General features: G+C 42.2%; 1 protein-coding gene across 7 annotated transcripts in view; it reads left to right on the top strand.

The window, feature by feature from the left end:
* The window catches only part of LOC140483193 (mitogen-activated protein kinase kinase kinase kinase 3), a 308,564-nt gene that overhangs the window by 140,123 nt on the left and 148,614 nt on the right, over positions 1 to 19,827 (top strand). For all 7 annotated transcript variants that reach the window (XM_072581251.1, XM_072581249.1, XM_072581248.1 and 4 more), the window contains 3 exons: positions 7,522 to 7,584; positions 7,670 to 7,751; positions 7,837 to 7,947. In XM_072581251.1, the coding sequence (XP_072437352.1) occupies positions 7,522 to 7,584; positions 7,670 to 7,751; positions 7,837 to 7,947 (256 nt within the window). The remainder of the gene's footprint in view (positions 1 to 7,521; positions 7,585 to 7,669; positions 7,752 to 7,836; positions 7,948 to 19,827) is intronic.

Below are 19,827 nucleotides of genomic sequence, written 5' to 3'. Positions count from 1 at the left end.
GACATTTTTCTGTGCATGCCTCCAACTCATTTATAATCCTGCTGTACCCTCTGACAGTCCTCCTCACTATCTGCAGCTCCTCCAATAATATGAATCTGACAATTTAAAAGGAACTAAGAGGTTTTGTTTTCTCTCAGTTGTTTGATGTTAAAAATGGCAGCTTTTTAATTTGAGTCTCACTTTTGACTTCATGGAGCATAAATATTTAACTAAATACTTTTTGGATCAACATATGTAGTTCTCTCTAGAAATTGTTGGATGCATTGACTTTTCTCATTGAAAAACTAAAAGGCATAACATGGCGGCACAGTGGTTAGCACTGCTGCCTCACAGCGCCAGAGACCCGGGTTCAATTCCCGGCTCAGGCGACTGTGTGGAGTTTGCACATTCTCCCCGTGTCTGTATGGGTTTCCTCCGGGTGCTCCGGTTTCCTCCCACCAGTCCAAAAATGTGTCGGTTAGGTGAATTGGCCATGCTAAATTGCCCATAGTGGTAGGTGAAGGGGTAAATGTAGGGGGATGGGTCGGTGTGGAGTTGTTGGGCCGAAGGGCCTGTTTTCACGCTGTAAGTAATCTAAGTAAATCTAATCTAAGTATAACCAGAATTGATCGAAAATCTTAGAGTTTTGACTTAATTGAAGTAGTATGCAGTTCTCTTGAATGGCCTAAGGAGGCTAATGTCAGCCTTTTTGTAATTTTGGATTACACTTCATCTATGCAGACACAGATTCTCTGACAGTGTTAATCTATGTTCTTAGCTGTTTCACACTTAGAGTCATAAAGGTGTACAGCACGGAAACACACCTTCTATCCAACTCGTCCATGCCAATCAGATATCCTAAATTAATCTGCCAGCACTTGGCCCGTATCCCTCTAAACCCTTCCTTTTCGTATACCAATCCAGATGCCTTTTAAATAGTGTAATTGTACCAGTCTCCACCCTTTCCTCTGGCAGCTCATTCCACGCACGCACCACCCTCTGTGTGAAAAAGTTGACCATTAGGTCCCTTTTTAAATCTTGTCCCTCTCACATTAAACCTCTGGCCTCTAGTTTCGGACTGGGGAAAACACTACCTATTTACCTTATCGATGCCCGTCATGATTTTATAAACCTTGATCAGGTCACCCCTCAGCTTCTGATGCTCCGGGGAAAACAGCCCCAGTCTATTCAGCCACTCCCTATAGCTCAAACCCTCCAACCCTGGCAACATCCTTGTAAACCTTTTCTGAACCCTTTCAAGTTTCACAGCATCCTTCCTCTAGGAGGGAGACCAGAATTGCACACAATATTCCAAAACTGGCCTAACCAATGTCCTGCATAGCTGCACATGACCTTATTTGCTACTTCCTAATGAAACCAGATGTCATGCAGAGTAATTACAGGTTCGTACATTTGGCTCCTGTTGTAACTTGATGAATTTTAATTGGTCACTAAGCATTTAGTTTGTCTTCCCTTATTGGGTGTTTAAACTTGACCCACCTCACCTGATTCCTCACTTATGGATTATCGAATGGATAATTCTTGTGTTAATGTTGCTGTTTTTACAAATCCCTTACACCTTTGAATAGTGCAGTTTTTAGCCCAGCAATTTACAGTGATTTTAATCATTTTTATTCATCCTTAAAGATTTGGTGAACACTTTTCACTAAGGGCGCTGCATAATAAACTATCTCTATAGTCAGTGACCCACAAGAATCCTTTTGTTGGTTAGTTCGGATTTGGATGAACAATATTCCAGCACAATCTCTGAATTTGGAGCATAAATTTGAATCTCTGAATTTGGAGCACATATCATTTGCCTAACAACCTTACTGATCATTCGTCATTTGACTGCTGCTAAGGCCATCACATATGTAGAAAGTGAGGTATTAAAGCAGCAGAAATCCCTAGCCCTATTTATTTTACTTCCTAGCAACGGAAAGTCAAATGCCCTGAAACATGGTGGCATATTGATGTCAAATCATGTAGGTTTTACAAATGAAACCTATTGTTATATTCCTTTTATAGTTTACAACTAAAATTTAGAAGTCAGCATGATAACTTTGTTATTTCCACAGTATTCGGGTTTCATCCAGATGAAATAGTAATCCATTTTATCTGTCATGCACCTTCACTAATACTGTGCTGAATAAAGAAGCGTTCTATATTTATTATATTACTGTTTCCCAAATGTCAGTTGATCCTTTGTGCACTCCTCCCAATTCTTCCAGTGGAGAATAGAATTAAAATTAGTCAATAGCAACATTTGCAATCTGTCAGGATGGCTGAGTGGTGTAAGATGTCAGACCTGAGTATTATTCTTTGCCTCGCTCAAGCCTGGTAAATTCAGGTCCCTTTCTTGAGTGGTTCATATCCCACTCTTGACATTCATGTTTTCTCTCAGCATCAACCCCCCACCCCCGCAACACCTCACAATGCAAGCAAAGTTCACCAGCCATTTTGAGGTCAGTCCAAACAGTGACGTCAGCAACAAAAGAGCAAAGGGGAATGAATTTGGGTGGTTTGGGGGGAGGGTGTGTGTGTACAACAGCGAGATAAATACCTGAGGATTGGGGCTGGACTGAGGTTAGTCTGAGCAGCAACAGCAGTAGCAACAGAGCAAAGGAGAGTGGACCTGAGGGTGAACAGCAGTGGCAGCAGAATAAATATCTGAGGAATGGGGTCAATCACAGTGAATATGGAGCTGAATCCAGTGCCAGAGCTCCAGAGGTGATGTCACAACTCAAAAAGTCATAAAGGCTTGCCTTGGAAGAACCAGAGTGAGTAGTATCTGGAGAGAGGTGAAGTACATACTTTTTGTAGTTGTAGTGTGCTAGAAGTCGAGATTGAAGTTGAATTGTGTAATCGGTTTCTGGTCTGTTGTCTGCAGTTGATAAGGTTCACAATGGCAGGAGAACTCAACCCCATAGAATGCTGTTCCTGCAATATTTGGGAAATCGGGTATACTTAGTGTCCATGGTGACTATGTATACAGTAACTGTCATAGAGATGTACAGCATGAAAGCAGACCCTTCGGTCCAACCCGTCATGCCGACCAGATATCCCAACCCAATCTTGTCCCAACTGCCAGCACCCGGCCCATATCCCTCCAAACCCTTCCTATTCATATACCCATCTAAATGTCTCTTAAATGTTGCAATTGTACCAGCTCCACCACATCCTCTGGCAGCTCATTCCATACACGTACCACCCTCTGCGTGAAAAATTTGTATATTGCAGGGGATAGCCTCTTAAGGGAAAGCAGCAGCAGCAGCTAGGTCATTGGCACCATGACTGGCACTGTTGTACAGAAGGGCGATTCTAAGTGCAGACAAAGAGTGATGATAAGGGACTGTATAGTTGGGAGCACAGTTAGGCAAGTGACACAACCAAACACAGTGTTGCCTCCTTGGTACCAGGGTGAAGCATGTCTCTGAAAGGGCACAGATCCTTCTGAAGAGGAAGGGTGAGCAGCCAGAGGTTGTGGTCTACATTGGTACCAATGACATAGGCAGAAAAATGCTACCTTGCAAAGGCAATTCAGGAGTTAGATAAGAAGTTGAAAAGCAAAAACTCTAAGGTGTAATGTTGGGATTACTTTCTGTGCCACAGCCAGTGAGGCTAGGAGTAGGAAGATGATACATTTGAATATATGGCTAAAGAGCTGGTGTAAGAGGGAGCACCGATCCCCTTTTCATCATCAAACCTGCTGACAAAGGCAGTGGTAGTTGCAGAGGTCAAACGCCAGCTCTCTGACATCATATCGTACCTTCCCCCTTGAGCACAACCCCACTGTGGCCCATCAGGCCAAAATCACACTCACTGTCTGTAAGCTCTGCATCCGGTGCTCTCCCTTCCACTGCCTCCAATGCCATAGTCCCCCAGCCGTCCACGCCTGGTTCTACCTGCTCCCCAAGATCCACAAGCCCAACTACCCCAGCCAAACCATCATCTCCCCATTCTCCTGCCCCACCAAGCTTATTTCTTCCTATCTCGACTCCATCCTCTCTCCCTTGGTCCAGATGCTTCCCACTTATATCCGTGGGTCTAACCATGCCCTCCATCTCTTCAAATAATTTCCAGTCCTCTGGCCCCCAGCACTTTATCTTCACTATGGACATGCAGTCCTTATACATGCCCATACCCCACAAGGATGGCCTTCAGGCCCTCAGCTGCTTCCTCTCCAGCAGATCAATCCAGTCCCCCTTCACCAATACTCTTCTCCGCCTCGCCGAACTAGTCCTCACCCTTGATCACTTTTCCTTCCAACCTCTCCCTTTTCCTCCAAATCCGGGGATGCCCATGGGCACTCGGATGGGTCCTGACTATGCCTGCCTCTTTGTTGGCTATGCCGAACAGACCCTCTTCGATGCGTGCACTTGAGGTTCTTTTTCTTGAGATTCTTAAACACTTGATGCAACTGCAATACGCCAACCTCTGTGAACAGCCAAACTTTATTAAGTAACTACAAGCTTTGAAGGATCACTTAACACTTTTCACAATGAAGTTCTCTGAACAAAGGAACCAGTTCTTCCTTTATACAAAATCTCACATCACAGTCAGTAATGCCCACAAGACAATGCCCAGCAACTTCCCCGCAGTCACATGCCACTTGAGACAATGCAGTGACCTGATCGTCTCCAGTAATAATGTAAAGTAAATCATTCCCTTAATGGTAGATCTGTTGTAAATCATTTCTTTAACTATAGGATGTGGTCAGAATTTTAAGCAATGTTCTTATTGTTATCATCCCTTATTCAGAATCAATGTAAATTTGCCTCTGAATGATAGGAGATGGCAATGTATTTTTATTTTTTACATTTTACCTGCAAGACCAAGACATACCACTCTACCCTCGGCATCCAATTTCTTGAAGGTCAGCAGAATAAATTAACCCCATAGCATTTTCCACTGGTATTGTTCCCCAACTCTTCTGCCGTCGATGACTGCATCGGTGCTGCATCCTGCACTCAGGTTGAACTGGAGCAGTTCATCGACTTCGTCCACAGCTTCCACCCCACCCTTAAATTCATGTGGTCTATCTTGGACATGTCTCCCCCCTTTCTTGACCTCTTTGTTTCCATCCCTGGTGAAAGTCTACAGATGGGCATTTACTAGAAACCCACAGACTCCCATAATTACCTGGATGACATCTCCTCCCACCCAGTACCCTGCAAGAACTCCATCCCATTTTTCCAATTCCTCCATCTCCGCTGTACTGCTTGGACAAGGAGGCATTCCATTCCTAAGCGTCCCAGATGTCCGTCTATTTTGAACAATGTACTCGCCCCCCCACCCCTTCTGTCACCCAGACAGCCCTCCACCGCAACTCCTTCATTCTCTGCTCCACTGCTCTTATCACTTCTCTTTCTCCCCCCCCCCCCCCCATATGCAATAAAGACATGTTCCTCCTTGTCCTGTCCTACTACACCTTCCAGTCTCCGCGTTCAATGTTTAATCCTTAAACACTTTCGCTAACTCCAATTAGACCCCACCACCAAGAATATCTTCCCCCTCCCCATCCTTCTATGCCTTCCATAAGGACTGTTCTCTTCACCAATCCTTGGTCATTCCAGCAACCATAAAAGATGCAAAACCTCCCAACATCCCCCTTCACCCAACCTCCGTCCAATGTGGTCACTAAGGGAAAAGTTTTACCAAGCATTTCAGCTTTCCCTGTAGGGGCCGACCTGACTTCCCAGTCACTATCCATTTTAATTCCCCCTCCCACTCCCTTTCTGACATGACCATCCTTGGCCGCCTCCATTGCCACAGCGAACCAGACCGGAAATGGGATGAACAGCACCTCATCTTATACCTGGTCAGCCTACAGTCCAGAAGATGCAACATTGAGTTCTCCAATTTCAAATAACCTCCTTTCCCATCCCTCGACTCTTTTTCCAGCCCCTCGCCCTTCCATTCCTCTGGCTGACCTTTCCTTCCAGCTACCAACCGGATTCATTCCTCTCATCGACCAATCAGGTCATACCCTCTATCTGTATTCACCTAACCCGACCTCACCCCCACCCACTCGTTCATTTACAGCTCCCCTGACACCCACCCCCAGTCCTGAAGAAGGGTTACATCCGAAACATTGAGTTCTCCACCTCCTGATGCTGTCTGGCTTGCTGTGTACTTCCAGCCTCTTGCTTGTCCACCATGAATTCAGCAAAAGCAACTAGATAGAAATAAGAATGAATAAGCAGGATACAGGGGACACATATTTGGGAGCAATGAGAAGCATGATATAAATTTGGGGCAGCACAGTGGTCAGCACTGCTGCCTTACAGCACCAGAGACCCGGGTTCAATTTCAGCCTTGGGCGATTGTCTGTGTGGAGTTTGCACATTCTCCCCGTTTGCGTGGGAATCCTCCCACAATCCAAAGGTGTGCAGGTCAGGTGAATTGGCCATGTTAAAATTGCCCATAGTGTTAGGTATATAAGTCAGGGATAAATGTCAGGGAATGGGTATGGGTGGGTTACTCTTCAGAGGGTCGGTGTAGACTTGTTGGGCAGAAGGGCCTGCTTCCATACTGTAGGGAATCTAATCTAAATCATAAATTGCAGTAGCAATGAGTAAGGATAATTGAAGAAAGAAGTGGCAATGAAGGACAACATATGAAACATGAGTTTAATAGATGAAAAACAAGCAGAAGTAAGATTCTGGGGGAGAAAGCGGTCTGTAGGGGTGAATGAATATGTAAAATTCTTGCATGCATGACGAAACCTGAAGAAAAATTGTTAACAGTTGTATTATTGATGGATACTGTTGATATATTAACTTAAAGGGAAAGAATACAGATACAAATACGGTAAGAAAAGTGACCCATGGGAAATGTCTAATCAGGGTAGCAATTCCTCACTTCATTTACTTCGTTTAGTCAAATCAGATTGTGAACAGTAAACTTTCACACGTATACTTAAGCAGCCTACACTCTTATTAGGAGCAAATTACTGCAGGTACTGGAATCTGTACGAAAAACATAAAATGCCGGAAATGACAGTGGAGTGGGCAGCCTCCATGGAGATAGAGCAAGAAGTGTCATCTAGACTCAACTTTAGCTAGCTGTCTTTCCATAGATGCTGCCTGATTGCTGTGATTTACAGCCTTTTATTAGCTGTGACTTCTCCATTCAGAGTTATTTCTTATATCATTTATTTATATTTTTCTGGGGAGGCAATGGACTAGTAGTATTAATGATGGACTGTTAATCTAGATACTCAAGTAATGTTCTGGGGGCCACAGTTCACATCCTACTATGGCAGATAGTGGAATCTGAATTCAATAAATATCTGGAATTAAGAGTAATGAATCCATTGTTTATTGTCAGAAACATTCATCTGGTTCTTTAATGTCCTTTAGAGAAGGAAACTACCATATTTGCCTGATCTGGCCTCCAGACTAATAGTAATATAGTTGCCTTTTAACTGTCATCTGGGCAGTTAGGGATCTGGCAATGAATTTTGGCGTAGCCAGCAGCACCCGCATCTTGTGAATATATATATAAACGTACAAGGCTGACTAATCTTTTTCTTTTCAGAGCTTTGTTTTTGATGACAAAGAGCAACTTCCAGCCTCCAAAATTGAAGGACAAAATAAAATGGTATGAATTTCTTGGACATTTTATTTGTCTGTTTTAAATCTGTCCAGCTTCCAAGTTAATTCATTATAGATTGTTGTCCTTTTAGGTCAACTAATTTTCATCAGTTTGTAAAATTGGCACTTACGAAAAATCCCAAAAAAAGACCTACTGCTGAAAAGTTATTGCAGGCAAGTATAGTACATTTTATGATTTTACTGTTTAAGAACATTAATATTCAAATACTTCCCTTATACTTTTAATTTTTATTTTCAGCACCCATTTGTAGCACAGTCTTTGAATCGTACACTCGCTATAGAATTGCTTGATAAGTTGAACAACCCGGATCATTCCAGTTATCATGATGTTGATGATGATGATCCAGAGGTAAAATATATTTTATTTCCCATATTTATGAATTTCTGCTTTGTGTTATCTTCAAATTGTCTTAGTAGCTTTGGGACTACTTTATTACAACTATTAAACTAGAATAAAACTGTGGGAAAATAAACCATCAGTTTAAATGCAATGCATTTGTTTTATTTGAACTGTTTGACTAACAGTAAATGTTGTTTTTCATGAAAAGTGTGTTTAAATTTTGTGTAAAAACATGCATCCAATTTTATGAAGAAAAGGAATATCCCAATTTAAAAGCATAGGCATTGCAAATGAAAGTATTCCAACTTGTATGTTGTCAACTGTCAATCGAGAGTTCAATGTAGAATCAAAGTAGAACACAGAACAATACAGCAGAAGAACAGGCCCTTTGGCCCACCATGTACTTGTGAGTTTCTAATCTGTGTTTTTGTTTAAAAGTGGAAAACTGTCATAGTAAGGATGTTAAAGGATGGGGAGTCTTATTAAATTTTTAAGTTTTTTCCCCTGTCCATTGAAATATCTGAGTTAATGGTACAATAACGTCTTTTTTCTTCCAATACTTAACCTCTGTTCCTTGGATTGTTTAGGTCATTATAACCATGCTGAACATCTTTTAATGTACATCACAAAAGTGTTTCAAGCATTTCTTCAAATTTATGTGGGTGCAGTAGCATTTGAGGATTATATTTGTAAATTGGCAATCCCATTCTGGACTCAATAAAACAGTTTTATATTTTTAATTTGCACTAATATAATTATTCATCAATTTGCTCATTGCCAATATGTATAAATTATGCAACAGCTATCATGAACCATGAAAACGAAACTTTTTTTAAGCTGACAATGATTATAAAACGTGCATGACTGAAGTATTACAGAATGCAAAACCAGTCTGTTGCTGCTGAGGTGGTGTGCTGGCAATTGTTACAAAGAAATAAGAGAACAAGGAAATAAGTAATATCAAATATATGACAATTTATTACTGTCTTGTTTGAAGAAAAATTCTTGTGTATTTATTTGAGATAGGTATGCGACATCATCTGTACAAATGTGTGGGAATGCATAAATCTACATATTATGAAAGGAGATTAATTAAAGCACAAAAACTAGTATCAGAAATTGCAACAGTTACAAATTGAAATTAGTCTTTTGTATTCACTTGTTGATTGATAGGCTGGGCATTTAAAAGCACCATCAAGAACAAGTGGAACACGCAAAGCTTGAAACAGGATCTCATCATTGGCAACCTGTTCAAAGGCAAAAGATAGCAGAGATTTTTTGTTTTGTTTGAACACTGATTGCTTCACTGGTGATGAGGGTGAAGTCCCTATAGTCCCAAAGGATCATAGGGCTGCTCCCTCATCAGAGGGAGATGAAATGTGGTGGTTTAGCCTGAGAATCACCGTGTCTAAGGTAAGGGGAGAGGTTGAAAAGGAGATCCTGATGAATCACAGAATTGTTGTCATGCGTAAAGGCATCTTTGATCCACTGTGTGCATGTCCCAAATGAGCATCTCGCCCAGTCCATATTTCTGCCTTTTCGCTATAATTGTGCTCTTGTTTTTTCAAAAAGGAACAATCTAATTCCCTTTTGAGCACAGTGATTGAACCTCCTTCCTGCACATAACCATGTATTCCAGATTTTAACTGCTTGCTGCATGAAAATGTGTCACCACCTTGTGTCATAGTGTCATAGAGATATATAACACAGAAACTGACACTTCAGTCCAGCTCATCCATGCTAACCAGACACCCTGCATAAATATAACCCCATTTGCCAGCACTTGGCCCATAACCCTCTTAAACCCTTCCTATTCATAAATCTATCCAAATGCCTTTTAAATGATGTAATTGTACCAGCCTCCTCCACTTCCTCTGGCAGCTCATTCCATACACTCACTATCCTCTGCATGAAAACGTTGTCCCTTTGGCCCCTTTTAGTTCTTCCTCACTCATCTTAAAGCTATGGCCTCTAGTTTTAGACTCCTTCACCCCAGGGAAAAGACCTTGCCTATTTACCTACCCACGCTCTTCATGGTTTTATAAACCTCTATAAGGTCACCTGTCAGCCTCCGATGCTCCAGGGAAAATAGTCTCAGTCTATTCAGCCTCTCCCTGTAGCTCAAATCCTCCAACCCTGACAACATCCTTGTATATCTTTTCTGAACCCTTCCAAGTTTCACAACATCCTTCCTATAGGACGGAGACCAGAATTGCGCACAGCATCCTAAAAATGGCCTGTACAGTTACAGCATGACCTCCCAACTCCTATACTCAATGCACTGGTCAGTAAAGACAAGGCATTTGGAAACCAAACGGCTTCTTCACTATCATATCTCCCTGTGACCCAACTTTCAAAGAACTATGAACCTGCAGTCCAAGATCTCTTTGTTCAGCAATACTCCCCAGGACCTCGCCATTAAGCGTATAAGTCCTGCCCTGACTCGCCTTTCCAAAGTGCAGCATCTCACATTTATCTAAATTAAACTCCATCTGCCACTGCTTGCTCCATTGGCCCACTACACTTTTTGCATGTTTTGAACAAGAAGGAATTAAGGCTGGTAATTTGGTTATACATTTAGGAGTAGCTGCATGAGCCATGTGATGCTATTTTAGTTTTCTGATGCTGTTGAGTTCAATAATCTTTTAAACCAGTCTCCTTACCTACTGTGTCAAAGCTTCACTGTTTCAAGAAAAATATTCAGATCAATTGAAATGTTCAGATTTGAATTAGAGGTTTTATTGACCACAAACAATATTTTGTAAAGATTTATTTGTGGTGAAATATTTTCAGAATTTGGCCACTACCACACGAATGCCATACGTATGGAGGCAACTACTGCAACATTTCACTAAAGGAAGAAAGCTGTTTGTAGGGTCTTAGTAATTATACCGAATTTTCTTTTCTCTAATGTAAACCACAGATCAGTTTTTTGCAACTTTGTTTAGAAATGAAACTGGAGTTTATAACCATGTACAAGTGACCTTGAATTCCCACGTAGAACAGGGATTGAGGTACCTAACATGCCTTTATTAAACTAATTAGCCTTAAATTTATTTAAGTTCTTTCAAAGACTCACATGAAAGTTTTTCTGTTAATTTAATATGCGGTTCGCTCTTGCAGCAAAAATTTGCAAAAGTGATCAGCTGGTTGCCTATCTATGATTCTGTATTGTCATTTTAAATTTTTCTTTATTGTTTTTGAAGTCTCTGATGCTGCCTCGGCTAAGTTTAGGCTTGATTTTCTCCTGCTATTCTTCTTGCATTCCGACAGCTTTGCTTTTGGGTCTTCTTTCAATCCTGCCACTCCTCTAGCTGTCTTGCAACTCCAATTCTGCGCTTGGTTATATCTCCTACCACAGCTGTTCCTTATATACCACTACTACCCCTTTTTTATTCTAAGCTTATTAATGCCTTCATTATTTGTTATAACGCTTCTGCGTTAAAGAGCCTCCCATTTAGTGTTGGTTGAAAAATTAGGAATTGTGCTTTTTTTCGCCAGATTTGAAATCATTGACCTAAATTGCTAAGTGATCCCGGCATAAATTTTCGTGGGACTCCATATCCCCCATTCTCTGCAACTGAGAATATCTATCCTTTACTTCAGCCCTGTGCTTTTTTGCCTTACATTTTGTTACAGCGTAACTAGGAAGTATGCTGATAGTCAACCCCCATTTTTCCACATGCTGTCACAAAAGCGTAAGCATCCACTTATAACAACAAAGTGCTCAATTTGCCTGACTGACTCCTTTACAGGACAAAAGCAATTCACACCAGGTTTTTTCATTAACAGGAAACTAGCTCTATTGTAAACTCATTTATTCTTTAACGAATAGCAGAGATCAAAGATTAGTAAGGCAGCCAACATGTGGAACTGCAGGAGATGGGGTAGATAAGAAACTAGTATTTTGTGGAGAAGGACGTGGAAGATAGAGAATGTGGGGAAACAGATGATGAAATCTTGAAAAATGTCCATATTACCAAGGATGAGGTGCTGGTGTCTTAGAACGCCTAAAGGTGGATAGATCCCCAGGACCTGATCAGGTGTACTCCTGAACGCTGTGGGAAGCTAGGGAAGTGATTGCTGGGCCCCTTGCTGAGATACTTGTATCATCGATAGTCACAGGTGAGGTGTCGGAAGACTGGAGGTTGGCTAATGTGGTTGCCACTATTTAAGAAAGGTGGTAAGGACAAGCGAAGTAACTATAGACCGGTGAGCTTGACATTGGTGGTGGGCAAGTTGTCGGAAGGAATATTGAGGGACAGTATTTACATGTATTTGGACAGGCAAGGACTGATTAGGGATAGTCAACATGGCTTTGTGCGTGGGAGATCATGTCTCACAAACGTGATTAAGTTGTTTGAAGAAGTAATGAAGAGGATTGATGAGGGCAGAGTAGTGGACATGATCTATGTGGACTTCAGTAAGGCGTTTGACAAGGTTCCCCATGGTAGGCTTGTTAACAAGGTTAGATCTTATGGAATACAGGGAGAACGAGCCATTTGGATACAAAACTGGCTCAAAAATAAAAGACAGAGGGTGGTGGAGGGTTGCCTTTCAGACTGGAGGCCTGTGAACAGAGGAGTGCCACAAGGATCGATGCTGAGTCCACTACTTTTTGTATTTTATGTTAATGATTTGGCTGTGAACGTAGGAGGCATGGTTAGTAATTTGTAGATGACACCAAAATTGGAGGTGTAATGGACAGTGAAGAAGGTTACCTCTGAGTAATGGGCCGAAGAGTGACAGATGGAATTTAGATATATGTGAGGTGCTGCATTTTGGAAGTGGAAATAAGGGCAGGACTTGTACATTTAATGGTAAGATCCCGGGGAGTGTTGCTGAACAAAGAGACCTTGGAGTGCAAGTGCATAGTTCCTTGAAAGTAGAGTCGCAAGTAGATAGGATAGTGAAGGAGGAGTTTGGTATGCTTTTCTTTCTTGGTCAGAGCATTGTGTCTTGGAGTTGGGAGGTCATATTGCGGCTGAGGCTACCTTTGGGATATTGTTTGCAGTTCTGGCCCCCCTGCTATAAGAAGGATGTTGCAAAATATGAAACGGCTCAGAAAATATTTACAAGGATGTTGCCAAGGTTGGAGGGTTTGACTGTAGTGAGAGGCTGAATAGACTGGGGCTGTTTTCCCTGGAGTGTTGGATTCTGAGAGGTGGCGTAAGAGAGGTTTACAAAATCATGAGGGGTATGGATGGGGTAAATAGACAGTCTTTTCACTGGGGTAGAGGAGTCCAGAACTAGAGGGCTTAGGTTTAGGATGAGAGGGACAAGATTTAAAAGGGACCTAAGGGGCAACCTTTTCATGCAGATAGTGGTGTGTGTATGGAATGAGCTGCAGGAGGAAGTGGTGGAGGCTGGTATAATTACAACATTTAAAAGACATCTGGATGATTATATAAATAGGAAGGGTTTAGAGGAATATGGGCCAAGTGCTGGCAACTGGGATGAGATTTATTTCGGACATCTGGTCAGCATGGATGAATTGGACCAAAGGCTCTTTCCTTGCTGTACATCTCTACAACTCTATAACAAAGGATTTATCATTGACTTCTATGGAACTTAAACTATACGCTTTTAACACCCTAAATACACACATATTTGTTCATAAATAAGACTAATAACAGTCAGACAGTTTTACACAAATATTATCGATCAAAAAATATAATCTAAACAAGGAAAACAAAATTCTGAAGATCAAAATATACATCTTATGGATGGTTAAGTTGTGTCTCTGTTCTTTTGATTTAGCAATGATGACGTTGTCTGTGGGACGATGGATGTTCTTCAGTTTGGTTGTTGATCAGATGGATTTATGTCCTTTCTTGCGTTAGAATTCTTTCTCAAGATTTTTTGGTTTTTCTGTCTTTTCATTCACACAATGAAGGGAGAGCAGTGATTTCACCTTGTTGGCTCTGGATGGTTCCACTTGCATTGTTCCAAGTAGTCTGTGACAAACTGTCATTCTCATCAATCCAGGGATTCCATTTGGCAGCTTTCCCTTAACCGAAACACCTGGTACTGCTCTGACTCAATAATGTAACAATCTTACTGTTCCAATAGCACCATTGTCTTGTACAGCTTTAGTGTGCTCCATCGGATTGTTCAAACATGCAAAACCTTCCTGATATTTCAGTTATGTAGCAGTGCCTGACCTCCATTCCAGTTTACAATCCAAAAGGAAAAATATGTTGTCCCTTTACAATCTGAAGGAACAACATCGAATGTATTATTTACACTAACAACACCCATGTTTACCTTGCCACCGTCCCTCTCTCAATTCCTCTACTGTTTATAGTTGATCAGACATACCCACATCCGATTCTGGATGAGCAGAAATTTTCTCCAATTAAATATTGGGAAGAGTGAATTGAAATAGTGGCTTAGTGGTTAGCATTGCTGCCTCACAGCACTAGCCACTGAGATTTGAGCCTTGGGTGACTGTGTGGAATTTGCATGTTCTCTCTGTACCTGCACGGGCCTTCTCTGCGTGGATTAGCTATACTAAATTGCCCTGTAGTATGCAGGCTAGGTGGGTTAACTATGGTAAATGTGGAGTTACAGGGATAGGGTGGATGCTTTTCAGAGATTTGGTGTTGTCGTGATGGGCCAAATGGCATTGTAGCAATTTTGATTCTGTGAAACCATAATATTTCGGCCCTGCTTCAAACTCTGTTAACTAGCTACCCACAATGTCCTTTTTCTTGACAATCATTTGAAGTTTAGTCAGTATGTTTTTGCAATCTTGGTACTGTCTTTAATCCAGACATCAAATTTTAACTTTATTCATTCCATCTCAAAGAGCGTCTCAGTAACATTGCTTGACTTTACTCACACTCAGCTCTTCTGCTGCTGAACTGTCCCTTTGTTATTTCTGTACTCAAATTTTCTAAAGCACTCCTGACTAATTTCTTGCATTCTACCCTCCATAAATTTATGGTCATCCAAAACTCTGTTGCCCACCTCTTGTAGCAAATTCTGTTCTCCTATCACCCCTATGCTCGATGACCTAAATTGATTTCTAATTAAGCAACATCTTGATCTTAAAATGCTTAACTTCTTTTCAAATTCCTCCAAGGCCTTTCCCCTTCTATTTCAGTGCATTTACAATTGTTATTACTCTGCAGTTTGTACCTGTGCCTTTCTACTCTACTCCTCTTTGTGCCTCTACCTCTGTTTCCTCCTGTTAAGGTACTGCTTCTGTTTCCTCCTGTTAAGGTACTGCTTGAAACATGTGTTTTGGTCACCTGACCTAATGTTGCCTTTAAATGCTGGATGCCACATATTGTTTTGTAATGCTCCTATGAAGCAGCCTGGAACATTGTCATTTAGCTAAAGGTAATTTCCACCTATCTATTGCAGACAGTCAGTTATCCATTTTGCTTTCTGTCCCTTGATTGAATGCTCTGGACTTTGCTTTATTCTATCACACCATGCCAGATTGAAGGTTGTGCCCTTGTCTGATCTTTGACACTTGTTCAGTGCAGTTGGCCAAGCAAGATTTTTCCTTTTGAACCCCATGTTAATTATCCATTAAAAACTGAAAGAACTGTGGATGCTGTAAATCAGAAACAAAAACAGAAGTTGCTAGAAAAGTTCAGCAGGTCTGGCAGCACCTGTGAAGAGAAATCAAAGTTTAATATTTGAGTGTGGTGACACTTCCTCAGAACTGATGGTGGCTAGGAAGATGTTGGTTTGTATGCAGAAGGTAGTGTGGGGGAGGGGGTAAGGAGTAAACAATAGGTACAGACAGAGCCCAAGCAGTAGGACAGACAAAAAATATTCATTGCGGTTTTGATAGTGTTTAATTTGGCAAACCTGGTTGGTATGGAAGAGTTGCACTGAACGGCTTGTTTCCGTGTTATATGACTCTATGCTTTCCTATTTTGTTTTTCACGTATAGAGTTATAGAGTCATAGAGATGTACAGCATGGAAACAGACCCTTCGGTCCAACCCGCCCATTCCGACCACATATCCCAACCCAATCTAGTCCCAACTGCCAGCACCCAGCCCATATCCCTCCAAACCCTTCCTATTCATATACCCATACAAATGCCTCTTAAATGTTGCAATTGTACCAGCCGCCACCACATTCTGGCAGCTCATTCCATACACGTACCATGCTCTGCATGAAAAGGTAGCTGCTTAGGTCTCTTTTATATCTTTCGCTCTCACCCTAAACCTATGCCCTCTAGTTCTGGACTCCCTGACCCCAGGGACAAGACTTTGCCTATTTACCCTATTCATGCCCCTCATACTTTTGTAAACCTCTAAAAGGTCACCCTTCAGCCTCCTACGCTCCAGGGAAAACAGCCCCAGCCTGTTCAGCTTCTCCCTATAGCTCAAATCCTCCAACCATGGCAACATCCTTGTAAGTCTTTTCTGAACCCTTTCAAGTTTCACAACACCTTTCTGATAGGAAGGAGACCAGAATTGCACACAATATTCCAACAGTGACCTAACCAATGTCCTGTACAGCTGCAACATGACCTCCCAACTCCTTTACACCATACTCTGACCAATAAAGAAAAGCATACCAAATGCTGCCTTCACTATCCTATCTACCTGCAACTCCACTTTCAAGGAGTTATGAACTTGCACTCCAAGGTCTCTTTGTTCAGCAACAATCCCTAGGACCTTACCATCAAGTGTATAAGTCCTGCTAAGATTTGCTTTCCCAAAATGTAACACCTCGCGTTTATCTGAATTAAACTCCATCGGCCACTTCTCAGCCTGTTGGCCCATCTGGTCCCAGATCCTGTTGTAAAATGAGGTAACCTTCTTCAGTAAGGATTATTTTTCCGACTACTGATATTGAGTGTCCTATAGTTCGTTGGTTTACCTATCTTACATTGCCAAGGTTGAGAGTTTAGCTCCATTCAAGTTTATTATCTATATTTGTGATTTCAGTAAGATAACTTGGTCCTCACCCTTAACAATTTCTCCTTTGAATCCTCCCACTTCCTCCAGACCAAAGGCGTAGCCATGGGCACACGTATGGGCCCCAGCTATGCCTGTCTCTTTGTTGGCTATGTAGAACAGTTGATCTTCCGTAATTACACCGGCACCACTCCCCACCTCTTCCTCCGCTACATTGATGACTGCATTGGTGCCACCTCGTGCTCCCGCGAGGAGGTTGAGCAATTCATCAACTTCACCAACACATTCCACCCTGACCTTAAATTTACCTGGACTATCTCTGACACCTCGCTCCCCTTCCTGGACCTCTCCATCTCCATTAGTGACGACCGACTTGACACTGACATTTTTTACAAACCCACTGACTCCCATAGCTACCTGGATTACACCTCTTCCCACCCTATCTCTTGCAAAAATGCCATCCCGTATTCCCAATTTCTCCGCCTCCGCCGTATCTGCTCCCAGGAGGACCAGTTCCACCATAGGACACACCAGATGGCCTCCTTCTTTAGAGACCGCAATTTCCCTTCCCACGTGGTTAAAGATGCCCTCCAACGCATCTCGTCCACATCCCGCACCTCCGCCCTCAGACCCCACCCCTCCAACTGTAACAAGGACAGAACGCCCCTGGTGCTCACCTTCCACCCTACAAACCTTCGCATCAACCAAATCATCCACCGACATTTCCGCCACCTCCAAAAAGACCCCACCACGAGGGATATATTTCCCTCCCCACCCCTTTCCGCCTTCCGCAAAGACCGTTCCCTCCGTGACTACCTGGTCAGGTCCACACCCCCTACGACCCACCCTCCCATTCTGGCACTTTCCCCTGCCACCGCAGGAACTGTAAAACCTGTGCCCACACCTCCTCCCTCACCTCTATCCAAGGCTCTAAAGGAGCCTTCCACATCCATCAAAGTTTCACCTGCACATCCACCAATATCATTTATTGTATCCGTTGCTCCCGATGTGGTCTCCTCTACATTGGGGAGACTGGGCGCCTCCTCGCAGAGCGCTTTAGGGAACATCTCCGAGACACCCGCACCAATCAACCAAACCGCGCCGTGGCCCAACATTTCAACTCCCCCTCCCACTCTGCCGAGGACATGGAGGTCGTGGGCCTCCTTCACCGTCGCTCCCTCACCACCAGACGCCTGGAGGAAGAACGCCTCATCTTCCGCCTCGGAACACTTCAACCCCAGGGCATCAGTGTGGACTTCAACAGCTTCCTCATTTCCCCTTCCCCCACCTCATCCTAGTTTCAAACTTCCAGCTCAGTTACTGTCCCCTTGACTTGTCCGACCTGCCTATCTTCTTTTCCACCTATCCACTCCACCCTCTCCTCCTTGACCTATCACCTTCATCTCCTCCCCCACTCACCCATTGTACTCTATGCTACTCTCTCCCCACCCCCACCCTCCTCTAGCTTATCTCTCCATGCTTCAGGCTCACTACCTTTATTCCTGATGAAGGGCTTTTGCCCGAAATGTTGATTTCGCTGCTCGTTGGATGCTGCCTGAACTGCTGTGCTCTTCCAGCACCACTAATCCAGTATTTGGTTTTCAGCATCTGCAGTCATTGTTTTTACCTAGATAACTTGGTTGCCTCGTCTGTACGTTGCACCTGCAAAACTTATAATTTCCTGAAGAAATGGTACCTCCTTCTATCCTGGTGAACAAGTGCAAGAGTTTCCAGTGAAAATCAGTCATATTTGAAGTCCAGGTTAAGTCTGCAATTTTTAGACTCTCTGGAGGGTTTATTTGAATTCCAAATTGGTGCAGGGAAGTGCGTATGGTGAAAGATTGTGGGAAATACAATGCAAAAGCATTATTTTTGCTAGAAATAACACCACTGGAAAGTGAATGAGTTCAAATAATGAGAAGGGCACTATAGTTTGTCTTCAACTGATGTAATAGGATCTACTTCTTGCATTGATAAGTAAAACTGAAAGAGAATTGCTGGCATATTTGGAAGGATATACTTCAAACTAAGTTAGAAGGCATTAATGAAATAGCTTCAGTCTGGCTATAAACCTTTCTCTTGTAATTTGAAGTTAATGGCTGGGGTTATGTGAGTTTCCTTGTATATATGTTCAGTGTTTCTCTAAGAACAGGGTGACATTAGGTACTTGGAGGAAGAAAACTGCTGTTTTGACCAAGCAGAAGTGAAAGATTCATTGATGTAACAGAGCATGACTGACAGATCTGTACTCATTATCCTCTGCTTTCAAAGTCCATGTTCACAACATGGCTTTGCTGTCCATAAAGCCTAATCAGTTTTACTATTTCGTTGTGAACTAGTGCTTCCTGCACAAATGATTATCTTCCTGCATCAAATTGCTCTTCAGAATAAGAAATCTGTTGATGCTTTGCTTCAGAACCAAAATGGTACAGCTATATGATTGCTGGGATATCTCGATTTCATGGAGAGGTACATTCTTCTGTGTATTTTCACTGCTTGCATTTTCACAAGTTCTGAACAAGGGAGGTACCTACACAGCTAGTTGAATGTAGTGGCTGAGGATTGTTAAAGTAATTATTAAGTATTTCCATGCAGCAGATACCTTCTGTGAACTTTGCCATGTGTGATAATCAATAACACTACATCCACGTTTTCTTCCTAAAATTCAGAGTTTCATCAATTTTGACAGATAACTGGGCAAAAAGTTTAGTATTGCTTCATTCTGAAGGATAATCTCTGTGTTAAATAGAGAGTGGAAGTAAAAACATTTATTTTAAAGACTTAATTTAGTGTCACCAATCACTTAACATGCCATGAAGTGAGTTATTAAATGTTGCTTAGCTAGTCTGAAATCACTAAGAAAATTTATACATCTGTTCTATTCACGCAATTTCCATGCCAAAAGCAAATGTACATATACCTTCTAATGTAAAATGCAAAAATTAAGAGGAACATGTAGGAGAGATGAATGTGTGGCTAAGGTGTTGGTGCAGAGGGCA

The sequence above is a fragment of the Chiloscyllium punctatum genome, chromosome 11 (assembly GCF_047496795.1).
Source record: "Chiloscyllium punctatum isolate Juve2018m chromosome 11, sChiPun1.3, whole genome shotgun sequence".
Lineage (NCBI taxonomy): Eukaryota > Metazoa > Chordata > Chondrichthyes > Orectolobiformes > Hemiscylliidae > Chiloscyllium > Chiloscyllium punctatum.
This window is presented reverse-complemented; position numbering and strand designations above follow the sequence as displayed.